Raw genomic sequence first — 22,323 nt, 5'->3', positions numbered from 1 at the left:
AATGACAAGTGATCTCTCTTGTACTTTTAGGGTTATCAGCTTGAGCATCAAGTCAGAACTCTGGTGGAGTGAGCCAAATAATTTAAACCAGTCCTGCCCATAAAAACCCTCAGCCTGAAATTCTTCAGTGAGTCTGCTTACCATCAGACTTGTTAACAAGTGAACCCCCCAGAAGTTAGGTTAAGCTTCATGGGCGGGGGTGATGGCGCTCTACCACGCACCAAAAGTTCCACTGGAATTCCAGAAAATGGATGGCACAACCCATCTGACAGCTCTGAAACGACTCCCACAGGCTGGCATGACTGCTTTTCTAATTCATCATCTGCCATTTGCAAGCTTTTTGAGGAAATCATTTTTATAACCCCGTATGAAAGTCACTAGAAATCCAAGCCAACATAACAGCCCTCGCTTCTGACGGGCCCCAATTTAGCAGTTGGAAACGCAGCAGCATTCCTCAATGTCACATCCTTGTTTATGGGCCCCTGCATTAATCTTGCCTGAGAACTGGAGTGCTTCTGTGTCCTGCAAACACCACTATTTCATGGACTCCAAGTCGGTATCATGCTCTGGAGACCAGCACACAATCACACCTTCTGAGAACTACAAAGTCACGCAAAATAAACTGCCAAAACTTCTAATCCCAGTTATCCTACTTGACTGCTGCTCACCTCTCTAATTTCGCACACATTTTTCCCCACTCTTCATTTTAGAGTTATTTCCTTATGTCTCCCTTCCTCTCTCTCTTTCCACACGCCTATCCCTTCCCTTGCAGGCTCTGCATCAGGCCTGACCTCACTCACTATTTCTTCCTCATTGTTCCCTTGAAATGTCAAAACCTGCCAAATGGCCAATCCCTCCACCTCCTTCGCTATTCTGGTCTCCCAGTTCTCCTTTCCTTTCAGTAGGTGCTACTTGCCCCTGGAGTCTACCTCCTGGAAAACTCTCCTGAGAGGCTGCTTCAATTATCTCCTTTATCCGAAGAACGTGAGTCCAACGTTTAGACTTGTGATAGTGGGGAGGGGTGTGTTTTTATTCCAGCCATTTCATAACTGACATAATTCTAATCTTAACCCTCAAAAGGTGAAAATGTTTTTAGTAGTGCTTTAAAAATAAAGAGAACAGTGAGGGCACTAATATTTTACTTTTATCAAATAACTTGACAGAAGGAAAAAGTTCCCTGGGGCAAGTGCACCCTTCCCTACTTTTTACAGAACATGAAATGAGTATTTCTTAATCAGGTAAATATCTTGGCGGGCCACAGGCGGGTTTTGTCTTTGGGTGTGATTGTAAACCTCCTTATTTATACAGCGTCTCCCAAGTGAAGCTACGTAATCATCAGCACAAGCATTATCTCATTGGTTCTCACAAGAGACAAGCCATCTAGAATATTTCCACTGGTATGACAACAGCTTACCACCTCAAGCGACATGCAAAATTTCTCAGAATGGCTCAGTTTATTAGTGTGACCCAAATCCTACTGTACATTTGTTAAGATTACAGCCCTCCAAGTTCTAGATTATGTGTGAAATCTAGGGTGTCCCTGGAAGAAGCATCAGTGGTTTTCCAAGACACGTGTTCCTGTCACGGCAAGAAAAAACATGGGGGAGAGGAAGTAAAGACAAAAGGAAGGAAGAGAAAAATTCTCTCATTCTCAGATTGGCCGAAGCTTTTCCCCAGGATGAAGAGCTGGATTAAATTTCCTGCCTATAGTCACTTGTCACCCTCATGCACCAGGGACTGATTTTGTGCACTGCTGCCAGGGGAAATCCGAGGTGATGGAGACCAAGATCAGGAAGGAATCTGCTGGCAACGAGGACTGGAAGGTGTGCACAAGGCAGATGATGCATATCCAGTCCCCTTCTTCAGGAGACTGGGCACGTGCCCACAGCCGGGGCAGTCATCCCCGAGGCCCCGCATGCCTCCCGCATTCCCACTACATACTGACTGAATACTCATGATGTGTTCTCATCCCCTGGCAGGTAAACTCTTCAAACCCAGGCTCCCAGCTTTTGCTGAGGCCCAAAGAGAAGGCAGCAAAGCCAACTTTTATAGAACCTCTCTTTAGACATGGCTGACCGCAACCTCCATGGTGCTCTCTCCTACTCCTGGCTTCCGAAGCCCTTGTTCTCTCCTTGTTCTCCTACCACTTCTGAGCTACTCCATTTCTGCTCCCTTCACTGGTTGCATCTACCTCTTTTCCCTTGTAAAAGTCGGTGTTCAGAGATTAAATCCATGGCCCAACTCTCTTCTCTCTCTTCAGTCTTTCCCTCAGAGATCATATAAGGGAATCACCTCTCCCCTTATGACTAGATAATCACACTTTTCTTTTACCCAGACTTAGTCTTGTTCTCCAGACCATGGCTTTTGTCAGCTTGGTATTCTTAAAATACTACTTTGCATTTGCTCTCATCCCGCTCAAAACCCAATTCCTTACAGCAATTGTGTTTCTCTTTTAGAACGTATCTCAGGCATGCTTTCGTCTAACATCAATGCCTGCATTTTTCTAATCAGGGACCGAAGGTTGCACTGACAACCAAGGGCAAAGTCAGGAGAAGAACTCGTCTCCTACTCCCAGTGCCTTGTCTGTTACTTACAGGGTCCCTCTGGGCAGCCTGGCTTCTAGTCTGGCCCCATGAACCCCTGCAGGAAGGCCCACCAATGCCTTCCATGAACCCTCTACTCCACACTACTGTACACCTCCTTCCTTCACACTCCTCTCCTCCCCTCTTGCCTAAAGGGCCAAGCTGAAGTCCCCGCTAACCCCTCTGTGAAGTCACTGCTGCCCATCATGACTTTTGCTGAACGCTCCCTCCTTTAGATTCTCAAGGTCTGTTGCCTCATGTTCTGAGCTGTTCTCATCCTAAGTTCCCCATGACATATTTTTGTCCTATGAATGCACATATGCTGTATTTGATTTCCTGAACCAGAAGTTCTTGGAGGGCAGGGCCTCTCTCTCTCTCTCTCTCTCTCTCTCTCTCTCTCTCTCTCTCTCTCTCTCTCACACACACACACACACACACACACACACACACACACACACANCACACACACACACACACACACACACACACACACACACACACACACACCCTGCTTCCGCGGGCTCTGCAGAGGAGGTGCTGACTCAGTCTACATTTGTTGCTATGAGTATCTGAGGCCCAGGGAAGGTGGCAGTGACTGAGGGAGAGAGGCAACACCCTGGAAGCAGACACTGGACTGTCCCTGGCAAGCAGAATAGACTGTGCTTTGAGACACCTCTGGTCCCCAGCTTCTCAGCCGAGCTGAGTGGGCCACATGAAAACACACACCTGGGCCAGGTGAGCTGGCATCAAGCACAGACATCCTGCCAAACTGGAAGGAAAGTTCATGAGTTGCTTAGTCTCTGCTTGACAGTCAGCCCTGACTTGGGCAAACAAGGTCTTGAAGCCTAAAAGTCTAAAGCTGTCGTGGTCACTTAGGGTGTTCTGTTTAATGGCCTCTTTGTTTCACCATTTCCAGGGAAGCAACTTTGCTCACAGTTATTTGTAAAATTAAATCTTGTCACTACAAGTGTTATTTCCATGCAGGTCCACAGATAATACTATATACACAAATACAAACCCCATACATCTTTAAAACCATAAATACCACAAAATACCAGCCTAGGAACACAGGCTTTGCACAGACTTGCAGATTCCCAGACTAGTAGTACTTCCTCAGCCATTTACTGCTCACTCAGCATTAGTCACTCAGGACACACTACAGCGCTCTGTCTAACGTTTCTTCAAGGTTCTTAATCCCTTAGAACAAGCTTTAAGCAATTGCTCTTTCAGATATCTTGGTCTGTGGCTGGAAGAACAGTGGGGCTGCAGCCCCACAGCCACTTTCTGAAAAAGAATGTGTTCTGACTCCCAGGATGCACCAGGCCTGCGGTGCTCCGGGGGAAATGAGGCTATGAAATGCCCATTAGCTCCTGCAACGGCATGTCCGGTGTCGGAATGCTGACTCCCTTCCCACCCACACACATGCACACCTTCTCCCCAAGGAAGGGCGCCCCTGCCCAACCAGCACCTTCGGTGGCTAATTTTCCTGAATGATGTTCTCAAAGGAATGAAAACAAGTGAGCTCACTGGTAAATTGCCTCCCACTTAACTTGGTCTACCACTTTCAAAACCAAGGATTTCATAGAATCTATGTGCAGAGCTGAAGTTGATTTCACAATGCCTGCTCATCTTTACACGTAGAAGAAGGCGGAACAGGAAACCTCCATGTGTTCAACCGTTCCATTTAAATTTTGTAAAGTTACCCCAAAAGGTAGTAAGTGATTAGCGATACAGACAGATTAGGTCTGTCCGGCTTCACGGAGATCTCACACAAAAATCCAGGATGCCAGGACCCACATGTGCAAAATTTCTTACTTACCAAACAGACACAAGGGGATTAAAAAGTGCCTGAACATCACCTCTCTAGGCCTTGGTTCCTCCCCTCTAAATGGAATAGTTTAGACGAAAGGACCGGCAAAGTTGCTTTTAACTCAAAATCATGGCAACTCTAGTTGTATTGTTACAGAGAGTCATTTTCATTACAAAAGGCTTCTCGTGGCAGGTCTTCCTTAAATATTACAGATACACATAGGATTTGGTTTTTAAAAATGTTCAGCTTCCACTATCTGTTTAGGCGCAATCCACTAAATGAAGCGAGGCATACAACTCATTGTTCCCGAAGTTGTTAGCGTCTTTCTCACACAGAAGGAACTGTGGACAAATAGTTTGTAGCAAACCCAGAGACCCTGCATTATTCTCACAAAATCACTGGGTCCTAAGATTTCCTGGCCCTCCTGCGTTTTCTTTCACTTTTTGGCTACTTCCTGGATCATCAACAGCCAGGAGCAGGGTAAGATTTAATTAGCTGTGTTACCCTGATTGTCCCATGGCATCTGCAATTCGGGGACAAGAAAGGTGTGACGTACACTCAGCCTTAGAAAAATTTCAGAATTGAGGAAGAAAAGGCCCAAATATACATGAGCGTACACAGCCGGGGGTGCCAGGCAATGACAGGTTATCAGCGACATCACGGTAGAGGAGACAGCAGGGCACAGATCTCTAACCAGATTGTCCACTTGGAGCTCTTGTCAGCACACCACACTCCAAGGCTAATGACTACACAAAAGGAAACATAATTACATCAAAGTCCAGTGTTTTGGAGCACAGGCTGTACCTTTTACAGTATAGGTGACATCAAGGTCAGCAGCACCAAGCGCCATGCCTTTCATCAGGCTCGAACCGCTACTGCAAATCCCTTCCTCTCATCTCCCTTGCAAAGCAAGGGCTGGGGGGGGGGGGATTGGTACAGTAATGCTTAATGCTTACCAATGAATGCTATCACATAAGCTGCCATACTACGTGAGGTGAAAACAGTGAGGACACTACAAAGTGTGGCCGCTTATGTAATCCCATTGGGCTTTTTGATGATAGAAGAGGATATTAATAAGTCACCACCAGGAAACAACTGAATTTTCCTATGATAAATACTCTGCCAGGTATTGGTCCCACTATGTTTAATGGAGGTCTCTACTTTTTGTCTCCCTGAAGAGTTACAATCCCTCGCAGGTGGGGCGATACTGACCATGAGGCCCCTGGAAGGTTCTGCAAGGCAGCCTGTTGGCACCACGTGCTTGGGGGGCCGCCTTCAGGCATGCCTCTGCTGGCACTTGGCTGACCTCAGTCACTTGACTGGCAAGCTGATAGATTAAAATGGGGTTCCTGAAAACCCACCTGGGAATTAGGGACCCAGTTATGGCAGACTATGGTGAGATGGGCTCAAGGTAAGCTGGAGCCCAGCAAACCGTTACAGAAGCACTGAGGAACAGCTCAGTCACCTGTTAAATGATACTGAATCCGAAGACGGCTATAATTGAGAGTGCAAATGCCTCTTGATATTCCCAAGGAAGCAGTGTGTATTCTTAGGAGATATGAGAAACCAACCAGTGGAACACAACTGTGCTGAGAATCACTCACTTGTGTATATACATCTTGCAGATTTTAAAGAAACTTGAAACCCATAGGATGCTACAAAGCCACCCAGTTGTGCTAACATAACACACACATTAACTGAACCTTGTTTCACGTCAGTGAACAGGGGCCCCTGGTCCAGGCAGTGAGGACCCTCTCTTGTCCCACAGGTACTCAGGTCCCTCTCATTGTAGCGGGTTCCAGGCACCTCCAACCCAGTCCTGCTGGGCTCCTGGCTCTCCTGGGTCAGGGGGAGAGCGATACACGCAGGACTCCCCGCCCAGGCCCCTGAGCGTCACAGGAAGAGCCAAGGATGGGCTCTTCTCATTCTCCTCAAAGATACCTGGCGTCTCCACTCCTGGCTTCTCAAACTAGGGTACAAGCAGACACAGGACCACAGGGAGAATCCTCCTGAGTGCCACACTTACCTAAGGATGGGGAGGGCAGCTTTTGGACATTCCTGGAAGTACGGCATCAAGGTTGAAAGCTCAGGCTCTATGGTCAGTTGGCCTCCATTCTAATCCTGATTTCACCTTTTCTAGCTTTGGTTTTCTGTATGGTTTTTAACCTCTCTGAACCTTAGTTTTCTAAACCGTTATATGCAATTAACACAAAGCGCTATTATATAAGGATTACATGAGATAATATACCTAACCAGATCCTTAGCACCAAGCCTGGCACATGGAAGAGCACAACATATTTTAGTTTTAAAATCATTTCTTGGGGCCGGCCAAGTGGCTCAATTGGTTAAGAGTTTGCTCAAGAGTGCGAGCTCTGAGCAACAGGGTCACCGGTTCCATTCCCACATGGGCCAGAGAGCTGCGCCCTAGCTGAGCTGCTGCTGAGTTGCCAACAGGTGGCAGGATGGCTCAGCTGGTGAGCGCACGTGCTCCTATCAACAAGAATGCCTGTTCGATGGGGGGCTACGCCCACCCACAACTAAAGACTGAACTCAGCACCTTGAGCTGAGCTGCTGCCCAGGTGGCTCAGGGGATAGAGCGTGCTCTCTTAACAACAAGGCTGCTGGTTCAACTCCCACTTGGGAGGGTGGCTACGCCCACCCGCAACTAACTGAACACAACCTTGAGCTGAATGGCGTGACTGGACTTGGAACTAAGCTTGCTGCACCCTCCACAACTAAGATTGAAGGAGAACAACTCCCCCAATTCCCCAACACTGTTGACTTCCCCCAATAAAATCTTTAAATAAAATAAAATAATTTATTCAGACTTCAAGGCAATTGAAGGTGCTGGCAGGCCCCTTTGGGCCCTGACCGCAGTGATCAGACACATGCTTTCTTTTGTCTCTGCCATGAAAAGTACTTCAGTGGAGAATTTAAAAAACCCTAAATTGGTTTCGCAGGCACCATTTCTGTAAAGTGAGGCTAGACTACTTCTAAGCAGCGCTCTAAAAAGTTTCTGCATATCATGTAATCTCATTTTAAATTAATTTGATAATGCTTTATTAGGCCCTAGGTTAAGCATTGGGGATTCAGAAAAAAAGTACAAATCTCACTGTCAAAAAGCTCATAATGAAATGGAGCAAAGGACAAGAAAACGTGTAACCATAATACATGAAAACATGGTGCAGCTGAGGGAAGTAGAGGGTGTGATGGGAATTCTCTGAAAGAGCACTGACTCCAAACCGGGTCGAGTTGGCGATACGACCCACCCGAGGAGAGGGATCCCAAGAAAGGAAACAGCATTTGCTGAGGGAACAACTGGGGTTGGACAGAGCGGTCGGGTGGCGCTGTGGGTATTCGCTGATGTTTCCGTGGTTCACATCAGAACTCCCTTCCTATTTCTGGAGAAGCCCTCGTTTTGCAAGCGGTGGTAGGAGTCAGGCCCCTGTCTCCCATCCAAGCTGGAACCAGAAGTTCCCTCTCCCACGGGCAACAAGGGTAGGCACACAATCTAGCATGGATGAATCAGATGGTTTATTTCTGGGAGTTTTGAATGTCGAGGGTGAGCAAATATTCAGCCACCTCTGGAGTCCCAGCAGAACTGAAAAATACAGAGGAGGGGAAGGCCGTGGTGAGGTTCTTGCCAGGCAATTCCTGAACACGTCCTTGGCTACATCCCCGGATGCACTTTCAGAGGCTTCTGCTCCAGCCTTTCTGTAGAAATGTGAACCACCCAATGTATTTCCAATAAATGCTTCTGCTTGTGACAGCAGCAATCGATTTCCATCTCTTGCCACCAAGAACCCTGATAACAGAGGTGGTTATTATACCCACCAGGGTACAAACGCTATGGGCTTGAACTAAGGCAGGGACAAGGGAGATAAAGAGAAGAAGGCACATTCAACAGATAGTGTGGAGGTGGAAGTGCCGGGTGGAAGGTGAAGATAAAAAGAGACCAATGATTTCAGTGAAAATACAAAAGGAGGCTTGGATTTGTGAAGAGGAGGAAATGATGGGCTCTGTTTAAACATGTTGAACCTGAGGCACCTATGTGACATTCGAAGCATGTTGTTTACCCGGCTGCTGGCTGTACATGTACAGGGGGCTCTGAGAAGAGCCCTAGCTGGAGGTCTAGGAGATGAGAAAGGCACAGCTGGAAACGGGGAGGGAAATCAGGAGAGTGTCATGTCCCAGGGACCAAGGAAGGAGTTTAGATTGCAAGGGACACTGGTGTCCTAGCATCAAAAGCTGCAAAAAAAAAAAAAAAAAAAAAAGGTGACATAAGATCAGGACAAAAATATGAATGCTGGATCATCAGTGATTTTAGCACCTAGGAAATCACTGGTGATTTTGGCAATTTCAGTGGAATGGTAGTAAAGAAAGAGGCTTCACTGGGATGAGGGGTGAAAAAGAATGAGAAAGGAGGAACCATGCAAAAGTTTTTGTTTTTTATAAGGGTTCCTATTAAGGAAGAGATAAATGTCTAAAATCGGACCAAGTGTTGAGGACTGCCTTTTAAAAATGGAGACCATTCATTCATTTTATAAAATATTGAAGGATCACCTCGTACTGGGTTGGTCTTGGAGACACTAGAGGAGAACAAAACAGACATGGTTTTGCCCTTAAGAGCTTGTGGTCTAGGGAAGAGATGCTAAAAGTATGGTGCGTGCCAGTGAGGAAAAGAATAGGTATTCTGAGAATGGGCAACAAGGGATCCTAATTCAGGTCGGAGGTTCAGAAAAAGCCTCCAACCAGCGGCTGATCAGGAAAAAAGGTCAGGTGTGGAGAATGATATTTCGGGCAGAAAGACCAGCAAATGCCAACACCCTGAAGTGGGGAGCTTGAGGAAGTCTAGACACAGAAGGGAAGAAGCCAAGAAGACATGTGGCCGACTGCTGTGAGGAACTTGAGGTAGAAGGAGTGGCCTTCGCCAGGAGGAATGACACATACCTGTTCCACAGACACCGGGAGGGTGGGCGTGGTGAAGGTGAGCCTGTCAGTCTGGGAGCAGGAAGTGGAGGGAGTTGTCTAATGGCTACTGTTTTCTTTGTGAAATAGCAGATCTGATGAGGCATGAGAGAACTAGGTGAGGTGGTGGCGGGAAATGCTATACATAACAGGCTGAGCTCACTCACAACTCAACCCACACTCTTTTTCCAAGTCCTCACAAATCAACCGCTTCCTAACAATGGCTTCCTCTCTTTCTGGTACCAACCCTGGAGGATTAGTGCTAGAAAGGTCCTCAGACATCTTAACGGCCGTTCATTTTTCCTACTTCATAGTTAAGTAATTTCCTCTACAAGAAGCAATTAAACGCCAAATGCGCCAAATGCGTAGCCATCAACCTATTTCCTCAGGAAGCCCCATCTACTGGAAACTGTTGCTATTCTTCCTTTCAAGGGCATTCCCCTTTTCAATCAAGTGGGGTCCTTCCTTCATTTTCTCTTGCTTCCCTATTCATTTTACGCCTGCATATTTTACATTTATTCACTTTGCATAAAGTGAGTCCTGGGTTATTTTTCTCTGTTTAGTACTCAAGCACAATCACCTATTCATCTGTAAGCAGGCAAACTTAAGTCAATTCTTTAGAAGGTGGCTATAGACTAATGATGGAAGTGCAGCCCTCTTGGCATGGAGTCAAGTAGGTTCTAACCTATGATGGCTTAACAATATCCCCAGTCATTTGCTTCCACATTCACTCACATGCACAAATATGTTGGCCTCCAAGGACCTCTGAATCTGACTTGATATTTTTTTCAGATGCAACCCCAAACAAAGTGTACTAGTCTCACACGGCGATTCAGAATAATGACTTAAAAGTATCTCCCGTTACAGAAAATCGGGCATGAAGCATCTGAAGACAGTTTCCTTGCCATGCAGATATTGTGAAGAGCTCGAGGTAATTTCACACTGAATGGACACATAAGTCCATCAGGAGAGGAGAGGAGAGGGGGGAAAAAAAGCTAAGGAAAGGGAAAAGGATCAGTAAGATAACTGAGTTATTTACACAACACAGCTCCTTTCAGAGACACCTGAGTAGTGGTTCTAGATCTCAGCCAATAACCAGCCTTACAAGACCTGCCAGGGACACACACGCGCAAATACACACAACATACACATCTATACCTGGAAACTCATCCTTTACTTCCTGGCAGAAGCTACAGTGATTGCATTTGGTAAGAAAGTATTTGACCAACCTCCCTCAAGAGTTATTCTGTCTCCTACCCTAAGTGCCATCCATTTAAACCTCTAGCACCTCATATTATTTGAAAAGAAACATTTTGGGCTTTCTGTAAAAAGTACAGGGACCAGATCCTCTGCTGCAGATCTGTAGGATACAAATGAAGACAGTAAGTGAAGGTAAGGCCAGGAACAAGGGCTGGAGAAGGGCATTAAGGGACATCTTTACCCTCCAGGTTTTAGGCTTACAACCAGAAAGATGGGCCGGGGGAAAGAAAGTGGACGCTGCCAGAGGAAGGTATAATATACTTTGGGATACTGTTTTTCTACTTTATCCCCACACCCTTTCTCCCAAAAGAAAGGAAAAACATGCCTGGGAGAAAATACCAGTTTAAGTGCTACTCGTCATGGACACAAAAGTTCCCTACCATTGGATTCTCTCAGCCCACTTCCTCTTTGCCGTCCTTCAACTACTTTTGACTTGCTATAAATTGCTGCTAAAAAGGCAGAAAAGAAAAGCATCCATCAGGCCAGAGGCCACAGCAAGGAAACAGTAATCCCCCAAGCTCCACATCAAGCTCAAAAACAATGCTCCTGGCTGTCATTTTCATTCACGCCAGGCCCATATTTTTATTAAACAAGCCTCTTTTTCACTGACTGCTTCACTCACACAGCAAAAGAGGTTTGTAAACGTCAACCCACAGAGAGGACATTATGAAACACAGAGCTTTACTTTGGGAGGAGAATCAGTAAAAGGCAGAAGAGGACAAGTTGCAAGGGCTCTAGCGAGATATCTAATGGGTATCTACCAAATGGAGAAATGAAAGGGGGGGTCGGGGGGGTGCTCCTTTCTGTTTCTCAGGCTTCCAGAGCTGCTGTGATTGACTTGAAATGTACCAGTTTTGTCAAGAGGAAACTTGAAAAGGAAAAGAATTTCACAATCTTGAGCATTCTCCTCTCTTACTCTCTAATTTTCCCCAACGATCCCCAATCCCACCCCCACTGACAAGAGGACTTTTGTATACATCAAGTTTCAGGAAACAAAGCCATACAAACACTCACGCACAAATAAACTCTCCGAACTAACACCAGCGTATAATTGTGTTTGGGTTGGAGCCTTTCCAGCCTTGTCACCCGTTCTCTGTTACGAGTAAATGAAACCCTTTGCTTTGGCAAAGTTAGAAACAAACTTTCCTCAGTTCCAAGCTGCACAAGGCTCCCGTCATAATCTCTCAACCTCCTTAAACCCCCAACAAAATGAATTCACTGCTGAAAAGCCAGCAAGGAGGGGGAGGGGGGAGAGAACTATTCTCCAAGTGAAGAGCTTTCACTTCTCCCCCTCACTCAGCTTCCCTTTTGAGCCTGAAACACACGGCGCTTCCAATTTCTAAAACCCTATTCAAGAGACTCTCGACTTCGAGGGCTCTTCCAGGGGATTCGGCTATCGACTGTCCTGATGCAGGCAGCGCTTTTCCGAGAACATTTTGCATTCTTGGAGTCAACACTGGGGCCGCTCCTTTTCCAGAGAAATCTGAAAAACAGCCTTTAGTGGAGCTGTCTGAGCTAGGTCCGACTCTTCTTCCCATCGCCTCTGAACGGGGGTGGGGTGGGAAGGGTACAGGGTACAGGGTTCGGCATCTGCAGCTCGAATTGAGCTGCGAAAGCGCAGGGAAAGCGGACAAAGTCCCCACCGCTCACTTTAAAACTCGCATCTGCTCTCCTCCTACTACAGACCCTTCCTCCACATTCCTCCGCTGAACTTGGCCGGCCCCCCAGCGAAATCAAAATCATACCTTCCTTGGATTCTTCGACTTCGGAGTGCATGGTGTCAGGGTTACCCGCTGCTGGGGGGATTACCTCTGAAATGGCACTCAGACCCGCCGCAAGTTCACTCCGCAGCCAAACCCCAAACACGATGGAAAATAAAAGGAAGGAAAGCCACTAAAATCAAAACCTCCCCGGGGAGGCAGGGCTGGTTCTGGTGCACGGATTTACAGGGGGAAAGTTCTGCAAGAGTGACGAATCGCGTCTCAGCTGGGCGGCTGGAGTCCGGCCCCCGGGGCGCGCGCCCCAGCCAGTCGCAGGGCGGAGGCGACCCGGCGGGGCTGGCGGCCGGGGCGCACGCAGGTGAGGAGGAGGGCCGGAGAGGTAGGGCAGAGGGGTGCTGTCGGCAAGCGTAACGGAGACGGGCTGGGCCAGTGAAATGCATGTGCCGTAAAGAGCAAAAAAGCTTCATCTCAGCGCGTGCTACAGTTTTACAAAAATAATACATAGGCAGTAAAAGAAATGCAGCTGAGTCTTTGGGTTACATTTTTCGACGCCCATTTCACTTCCCTTGTCTTGGAGTCTTGTACGCCAAAAATGAAGGATTGTAAAGCTGAAAACGTTGTGGATATTGGTCCATGTGGCTGGAAGGATCTGTTTCACAAGCCCAAGGGGGGGGGGGAGGAGGCATTTAGAGAAAGTGGGGGCGGGCTCCACCCCTACCTTTGCATGGGGAAAAGCAGACGAGGCTTACTCATTCAGTGTAACCTGAGCGAGCACTCTGACTCAACTCCAGTCCCGGTGCGCTAACTGCCCTGCAGGTACCCCCTTAAAGGGCCGTCCTCATGTGGAGAACACCCTCCTTCCTACTCGCAACGCGCAAGGATAAATTCCTTCAAAATAACAAAAGGGTAAGGGGGGGCGGGGGCGGGGTGTGGAGGGAAATTCAGGCTTTTGCAATGCTGATAGAAAAAAGCGGCTGGAGAGGCCAGGAGAACCGATCTCAGTTTTGCCCCCAGGACCGGTCCACAGGCTCCTCCTACAATTGGCTGAGAGGAAGGCAGCTTAGCTTTTAAAGCTTTGGTTTTTACTTCAAAGTGGGGACAGGAGCTGGTCATCGATATACCTTCTTATGGTGAAATTTTGCAGAGCACTAGTTTTATTACCAATTGTTCAAGATTGTGAAATTCTTTTCCTTTTCAAGTTGCCTGTTGACAAAACTTGTAAATGTAAAGTCAATCACAGCAACTCTGGAAGCTTGAGAAGCAGAAAGTGCCCCCCAGTTCCCCCCACCATTTTTCTATTTGGCAGATATCCGTTAGTGGGAGCCCCTGGAATTTGTCTTTCACTGAAAAGGTGTTGCATCTTACTCCAATTATAGATGAATGTCCTCAAATCATATACCTGAACAATTGATTAGGAAATTGTGAGAAAAGTTATATTCTTTTAGTAAACTTATTTTCCAGCTGCTTTCTTTTTCCTAATTTCCCATTTTTATGTGGACAAAAAACAAGAGAGGAGGCACTATGATAAACTTAGTGAAGAGAACATGCAACAGATATGGATTTAAAGAGTCTCAATTAAAATTTAGTTCTGCCATTTATTATTTGTATGACCGAGGGCAAATTACTTAACCTCTCTGGGCCTCCCTTTTCTCATCTGACAAATGAGGATAAAACTAGTTTTTTTTACTTCACAGATTTATGTTTGGTATTAAACAAAGTAACATAAGCAACAAGTGATTTGAAAACCATAAAGTACTACACAGACTATTACAAACTATCACACCATTAAAAGGAAACTTTTGTAAAAGATACTCTTGGGTTTTATTTCAACAATGGGTTTGAACAGAAAAATTGTTTACGCTATTCACAAGCGGTGGAGGCTATTATAAATATTAATATAAGGCCCAGGTATTAAATCGCTTCTAACTACTGAGTGATTCTAACATGCCTAAGACTCCAAGCAGAATTTTATCTCAATTTCCCTTTAAGGGCGGGATGATGAGAGGAAGACAGAGCCTGAGCAAGAAGAGACAAGGAGAAACATCTGGAAACTATCTGTATCATGGAGCCTCCGGAAAACTGACCTCACCACCAAAAGGGTAACAGGCTGCAGACACCCTTCTGAAAGTCACAGTAAACTGCAAGGTCCCCTCTGTCATGCATCCTGGGTTAGGAGCTGCTAAGATGTCTACTTCCACTCAGTAACCTCATATTTCTGGAGGAGATATAAGGATCATTCCGAATCCAAACAAATGCGCCCTCAGCAGTCAGAAGCAACCTTTCCTGTCCTGTCCAGGGAAAGGACATTCTGGGAGCCCCCCCCCCACACACACACACACACTCCATCGCTCCTTGCCCTTACCCACAGCAGCCCAGATGTCCACAGATGTCCACTAGGAGCCCTGCAGGATCTATCTCACCAGGGCCGTGCTCTACATAGGTAAACTAGCTCCCATTCATCTATAATTGGAGTAAGATGCAACACCTTTTCAAGGTGATGATTATGCACATTCAGATAACCCAAATTCCGGGCCCCATCTGCCATAGGCAGAACTCACTTTCAACCTCTTCTTTCAGAAAATGCCCCCCATAAGAGTTATTTATGAAGTGTTCTCTTGCAAGTGTAATTAAGTACCAGCCACTTAAGGTATGTCAAAATACACATCCTTAATGTCCTACTTGTTTTTCCACTGCGTTCACAAAAAAGGCCTTCAGCCCTGCTCGGGTTAGCAGAGGAGAAAAACTGCTGAGTGAACAGTTCAAACTCTGCCACATCAGCCTTAAAATTCAACTTAAGAGTCATTTCAGCAGCTCGGGTGATCTTTGAACATTCACCATGATCCTCAGGAAACCTAGAGAGAAACTTAATGCCCTGGTCTAGTTCAAGTGCAAGGAATGTGCAACTGATTTTAAAAGACTGTATGTGGACAAGGACGATCCTGCCTACTCCGTATAACCTCAAAGCCATCTGCACTGGGCAAACCACGCTGGCCCATGCCCCCACCCTGCAAAATGGTGACAAAGGTCAGCTGCTTCTCTGGGGCTTCCCCAGTCTTCTGCAGCTTCCAGATCAGTTTCTTCATCTTGATGATACTCTGCATTTATTTGAAAGGGGATTAGTTCCTTTCCCTAGTGAAGACGCTCCAGTATACCAGTAATGATTCGTTATCTCCTGCAGGTGGAGCCTGTTCACTCTGGTAGGCTTAAGAAACTGACATGTCTTAGTGTAGCTTGGATGTGCTTGGAAGTCATACCAACAATCTATTATAGACAACCTGATACAAAATAGCAACTAGCTTGGCAACACTTCTCAGTTCATATCAAACTGCATTTAAATACTATGTTGGACCTCTGTCTAATAAAATCTCCCATCTTCTGTGTCAAGATGGGCGAGTTAACATGCTGGCTAAGATCTTTATGTTTTTTTCATTCAGTCAGTTATTATCAAATATTGACGTGTGCACAGGTGAAGAGGCCCTGCTGATGTGGAGCTTCGCGGTATAATTTTGCTAAATTTGACCACAGACCTAAAGAACTCAACCTTCCATGTGACCTTGGTCCTAAGGAAGGTTTAGTAACAAATACCACATCTAAACTGAGCTTTATCACAGAGCAGCAGACAAGCATCCTCTTAAATTATTTCTCAATAAAGCTGTTTAAAATTTTTTTTCTTTAAAGCTTGGGCTTTGGGGCCTTTTGATTCCAGCTCCCCAGATGTCTGTTAAGAAGAGAGGTCAGCAAATTTTCAGACTCACACAAATGAGAAGACCCGCAGAGCCGGGAAGAGAAGGTGCAGTTCATCCAGGAGGAATCACATATTCTGCTCACTTTTAAGAATGTTGTCCATTCTCTGCCGTGAAAAATACTAAGCAGCTCTGTAAATTAGTTACATATCTACAGCCTCTAGATCGTAAGAACCTAGGTCACAGAAACCGTCATTTCATCAGTATTTTCTGGCGAGATGAATTGGTACATATAACATTTTAGGTCAGGGGGAAAAAAAACAGAGTTGTTTATACTTGGTGTAAACAGTAGCTTTCTTCTATTTGACTTTCCTGAACTGTGTATTGATGGCTACACCCTAGAAAGGCTTTGATCACTTCCATGATCTACAACATATAAAGCTAGTTTTCAATCTCTCTCCTCACATGTGGGAAAGATCTGTGTTCTGGTCTCACTTGATTGGGGCTGCAGGTTTTGCATTCTTCTCATCCTCCTCAGACACTCTCTCATCTAACCTTCCAAAAGAGAGGTGGGGCTAAATGGGTGTCTCTCCACAGCCCCTGCCTGGCTCGGGAAATCTCGCTCTCCTTGCCTTAAGAAAGTTTTATTTACCAGAAATGGAGAAGGGGACACTCAAATGACAGTGCAGGCCACTTAGGCACCTTCTCAGGAGGCCCAGCCCTATGCAGCAAAAGGTCTCATGCTTATGCCTTCCTGTGTACTGGGGTGACCTGGGGAGTCTGAAGGTAGCGAGCGAGTGGGGCAGAACTGCTGTGAATCAAGAAAGAACCCTGAGGGTAAGTGTGGAGATGGAAGAGGGAGAAAGCTGCCTCCCAGGGCCCTGCCTGGGAGCTTGAAGTCTGTTATGGACAAACCCTGTCCGCAGTTTCCCTATGAGATTTTCAGTAAGCCCTCCATGCTTATGTTCTGAGTGTGAGTGGAGAATTCTGAAGATATCTGAGGTGAGCACACTCATGGGTCAACACATCTGGATGCAGTTGCTTCCTATGCTTCTATTGTTTACTTTTATTTCTCTCCTAAGAAATCTTCCTTGCTAAACAAGCTTTTAGCAGATGATTAATCTCTCCCTCTCTCTCTCTCTCTCTCTCTCTCTCTCTCTCTCTCTCTCTCTCTCAAAATCAGGTCTGAAAACATTATCTGAAGAATTTATGACCCATAGTCTTTCTTTTATAATACTTAGCAATGATACCTTCCATTTATATAGGTTTTATTCAGACTACCCAGTTAGCTCCCTTGGGTCATCGTACCCATTTTACAGACATGTAATTAAAGAAAGGAGGGTTATGTGATTTGCTGAAGATCACAAAACTAATAGTGTTCTTTAGACTACAGTAAATACAGTCTTGGCCTCATGTCTCCTATATCCAGACTTTCTCACTTTATTATAAACTACTCATGTAAAATTCAAGTCCTTTATTTTGCAGAAGAATAACTCGAAGATTTCCATATTGGGAGATTTCCAAAGAGTTTGAGCTGGCCATAGACCGCTCACATAGCTCTGTTCGAATATTATTCCATTCCTGATATCCAATGCTTTAAATAAGCTGGTAAGTTCAATAGCTTCTATTTATTCAAGTACATGAAACTACAAATGTATATATTTTTTTAAATTACAAGTTCGGTCAGGACCCAAACTAACCCTCTTCTGATATGAGGCTGCCAGGAGCAGGGAAAAGACCACCAGACTCAATCTGGGAGGCTTGGGCCTGATTACCATAAGCCCAGTAAGCACTCCCTCATTTGCACTAGGATGTTGTCTTTTGTTTTCCCTATTCATTCTGCTCTCATTTTTCTTCTAAAAGTGGCCAAGCCATGTAACCCCTCTGAGCTTTGTTTGTGCATATGGAGATAACGACGCTTATTCAACAGGGTAGTCACAACAACGAGATGAGTCAAGAATGTGACAAAGCACTGAACATGACAAAGTCCCCCTTCATCGCTTTCCCAAATACTTTTGTGAATAAGGCCAGATTGTTTTAAGCTGTGGAGCATCTATTTGGAAGCCCTAAATGCTGGCCCTACAGATATGTGTGTGGTCCAGTGACAGAAAGTGAGAATTAAAGCGCTGATCTTCACTGTGCCCAGGTTAATGGGGTCAACATTAGACGGGGATAACATGAGAGAGGCTACCGAAGGGATTCACCGGGAAGAAGTGAGGCTGGGCCCAGAAGGCACAGTGTCGCATCTGACCTACCAAACCCTGGCTTTCCTTCCGAAAAGCAGCAGCAAGAAAAGTGATCAATGATCATGGTCATAGAAACTCAGGCTTAGAGTTCACCTTAAAGGTCACTTGCTCTAATCCTCTACCTGGCTGGTGAAGCCACCTCCTAGACACATCACAGGCAGCAGCACCCATCTAGACTCTCCGTGACAACCTCTATTAACAGAAGCTCACTCCTTCAAGAGATGGCCCCCTTTCCTTTCTAACCAATAAAGTTCCTCCTTACAAATGAACTAAAATTCAAGGCTAAGAGTAGTGATTATCAAATTATTTCCACTCTAACCATTGCGTTTGTTCCTTAAAGCAAGGAAATCATTGTGTGATGAGATAAACATAGATCTTTAAGTAAAGTTTCTTTTTCAACAGCCTAGTGGAGACCCCCACCCACCCACCATATTGGGGAGCTAGCGGACTGCAGTTGAATGCAATGTGAAAGACAGTTATGCAACTTTGCAGTGCCGGCCGCACATGTGTTATTGATTGTTGTGAAGATTTCAGAAGCAAGCAGCCCTGGTCAATGCAGCAGCAGTGACAATTTCTTGTCCCTTCCATGTGCTCACGCCAAACGGGGGGAGAAAATGATGGCAGACAGGCTGGGTAATGAGCCCTGCTTGATTGCATCTGAGCTTTATTCAGGTCTTTGAACAACATTTAACATCGACAAGAAAACACGATCAGCGCTCCATATGTGAAATTTGGACCATGGACTCCAGGTCTGAGATCTATAGGAAAGTCAAACGCACTCCAAGTTGTCATAATTTGATTTTTTTACATTGGGTTTCTGACTTAAGTAGAATCTCTATTAAGTTAACATTTGTGCCAACTAGTCACTGTTTAGGAGACAGAAACATCTGGGAGGCGAAGAGACAGGGCTGGACGAGCTTGCCAGGTAAAAACAGCCAAGGCTGAAACTCAACAGGCAAACTCAGCAGGTGGTGAAAATGTGAACCAAAGCATAACTTATCCAAACAGGGCTGGTGGGGGAGGGGGTGAGGACAGGCTGCTTCGCAGGTAGTCTGGGAAGGCGTGGATCAGAAGTTTTTCCATTTGAATAGGTCAGGTTACAAAACTTAAGTTATTCAGCTTCTCCTTAAAGAAGGACTACAGAAATATGCAACAGTTATGATGCACGAAATTGCAGACATCACAAAAATGAATGGACTTTCTAGAAAACTGCAAATATGAACAGTGTGCCTGCCTACCTACCTAAAAAGGGTCTCATTAAGCACATTCATTTCCTAGCAGAAACAGAAGGCTAAGAAAATCACTAATTTTCTTAATCTAAAATCTAGTTCAACACAATTTTTACTACTGCATTCAGCAAAGTCCTATCACATGCCATTTAACTTTCTCAGTTTCAACGATGTACAACCAGCCAAGAAACAGACAGAAAGAGAGAGCAAAATAAGAATCTAAGTGGTACATCAAGCCACCATTCCCATTGAATGAGTTTATGTTGCAGAGGAAGCATGAGAGGGAGCTGGGAATTTGCTGGTCCCTCCCTGACTCTTGTCTCTGCATTGCCTCTCACACCGTAAGCATCTCAGGCACTGATGGTGAATGCCGTGATTGAGGCTATGTATTTTTTTCAAATCAAAGTGCCCCTAAAGACAAACCGTTTTATCTGGTCCCAAAGAAACAGCAACGTGTTCCAATGCTGAAGGAAACATTGATACAGTAAGTCTTATACATACCGGAAGATAGCACGTTATTCTCCAATCTGGTAACTTCCTAAGAGGTTTGCAAAAATAATATTGACCCCACACAATTTTTACTTCACACATGATTCTTCTGTACTCTTAACCAAATCACATCTTAGATTTTCATATCTTGAAAAGGGTGTGGTCAGAGTTGCTGAAAGAGACTCATGATTTTACACCTAAGATCCCCCAACTGTGTGCCACCGTCCCTTGGGGCACAACAGCCAACTCACAGGGGTGTTGCAGGGTATTTCAAATTTTGAGGGAAACAGCATTATTCCAACATCTCTCAGACACTACATGAACTAGTAGTGTAAGCTAGTTCACAATGTAACATGAGACTGTGCCATATTTCGTTTGATGACATCACTGCTTTGCAAAGCTAGGTTGTTGGTGGTTGCTGTGACAAAAAGCAAGTATTATATGAAAGTAACATGGAACAGCAAATTAAGGTAGTGGGATCCAATCTGATTTCAAGGTTTGAGAAGGCATGAGGTGGCCAGTGATCAATTTATTGCCTCATAGCTCCAAATTTACCTTCATTACCTGCTGTAATGATAGGACTTTAAATTTTTTTTTCTTTTACCAGCTGGTACAATTCTAAGCTTGGTCAGTAAAGCATACCGTAGGGACATTACAGGAAGAACTTTCCTTTCCTGGTTCTGGTGTGGTCTTGCTGCAAACTCCTCCAAGCACACAGGGCACCCCAGCACCCACTTCCTGCAGCATGGGCACCTCCTCAGACAGCTGGCTCCTGTTGGACCTGCGACCAGCACCACCCAGCCTCCAGCAGCTTGCACTGGCATCCCTCTCAAGTAGTTTTGTAGCAGAGTGCCTCCAGGGAGAAACCTCTTCATAAACAGTTTCCTCAGCATCCTAGAGGGTGCATTTCCAGCAAGTTCTACCAGCACAGCACCACAATGATTTCTCTGCCATCCAAGGAGCCATGGCCAGCCATCCTCTCTGTAGCAAGGTCTGGAGTGGAAGAGAGAGAGGCTCGTGCCTGGAGCTCTATCTCAAACTCAATGGACGTGGCTGCTCCTTGTATTTGTTATTCCTCTGTTCTTTACTTCCTAACAGCCAGTCCTCATCAAGATTCGTATTTCTTCTCTCTCTTTTTTTAATAGCTTGTTTTCTTTATTGTTATTATCGTTAATTGTGGTAAAATACACATCACAAAAAATTTACCATCTTAAACATTTTCAAGTGTGCGGTTCAGTGCATTTACACTGTTGTGAAACTCTTACCACCATGCACTTCTTTTCATCTTGTGAAACTGAAACTTTGCACCCATTAAACACGAACTCCCCATTCTCCCTTCCCTTCAGTTCCTGGCAACCACCATTCGACTTTCTGGCTCTGAATTTGACTACCGTAGGTACCCCATATATGTGGAATTACAGAGTAGTTTCTCTTGTGTAACTGGCTTATTTCAGTTAGCATACTGCGCTCAAGGCTCATCCATGTTGTAGCATGTGTCAGGATCTGTGTCCTTTTTAAGGCTGAATGATTTTCCATTGTACGTATATACCACGTTTTGTTTGTCCATCCATCCGTCAATAGACACTTGGGTTGTTTCCACCTTTTAGCTATTGCAAAGAATGCTGCTATAAACGTGTGTACAAATACCTGTTCAAGTTCCTGCTCTTGGTTCTTCTGGGTACATACCCAGAAGTGGAATTGCTAGATCATATAGTGATTCAATTTTTAATGTTTTAAGGAGCGACCATCCTGTTTTGCTAGTTAATCTTTCTTTATAGTAAACTGCCCGCCCAAATTATCATGTGGTCTGTCCCGATTGGATACTGACTGAAAAACGCAAGGCCCAACAGATGCACCCATTCCATGAGGAAGTTATTGTGGTGAAGAATGAAATAAAAACATTATTTTTAATCTTTTGATTATTTTTTACATGGCTACAAAGTTATTAATACATAAATAATAAGTCATTTGGACCTAAGCCCTTCACAAATGAAACTGTTAGGTATTTCTTTTGTCCTAGAAATAACATGAACAAATTAAAGAGGCACTAGGGCACCAGGAGTGAAGAACATTGGGGAACCTCTGCTCCACTCTACATGTGTCAGCTGCCATTAGGACCTGTCTGCTTGGACAGTTCCTTGGATTCACCCTGTCTAGGGGTATCCTTATCCCTGAAGGCACAGACCGACACATAGTCCCTTACATGAGAACATGGGTTGAAGATTCAAATGCCCACCAAGGCTAGAACTACAATAATTCATGCCCGTCACACCTATTGGGGACCTCGGTCCCTGCACCCATGTAGGCAGCAGAGATAAAGAGATAAGCAGGCTGT

General features: G+C 45.3%; 1 protein-coding gene across 4 annotated transcripts in view; it reads right to left on the bottom strand.

Annotated features, from left to right (window-relative positions):
• Positions 1-22,323, bottom strand: part of TNFAIP8 (TNF alpha induced protein 8) — a 123,044-nt gene that overhangs the window by 27,105 nt on the left and 73,616 nt on the right. The window contains exons 1-2 of one of the 4 annotated variants that reach the window (XM_019628409.1): positions 12,366-12,896; positions 9,343-9,455 (exon numbers count right to left, since the gene is read on the bottom strand). The exons of 2 other annotated variants lie outside the window; for them this stretch is intronic. Coding sequence is in view for 1 of the 2 variants with exons in the window: in XM_019628406.1 (XP_019483951.1) it covers positions 12,366-12,396 (31 nt within the window). In the remaining variant the exon portion in view is untranslated. Of the gene's footprint in view, positions 1-9,342; positions 9,456-12,365; positions 12,898-22,323 lie in introns of those variants that run through there. One more of the 4 variants, XM_019628406.1, reaches the window with a different exon arrangement.

The sequence above is a fragment of the Hipposideros armiger genome, unplaced genomic scaffold (genome assembly GCF_001890085.2).
Source record: "Hipposideros armiger isolate ML-2016 unplaced genomic scaffold, ASM189008v1 scaffold_787, whole genome shotgun sequence".
Classification (NCBI taxonomy): Eukaryota; Metazoa; Chordata; class Mammalia; order Chiroptera; family Hipposideridae; genus Hipposideros; species Hipposideros armiger.
This window is presented reverse-complemented; position numbering and strand designations above follow the sequence as displayed.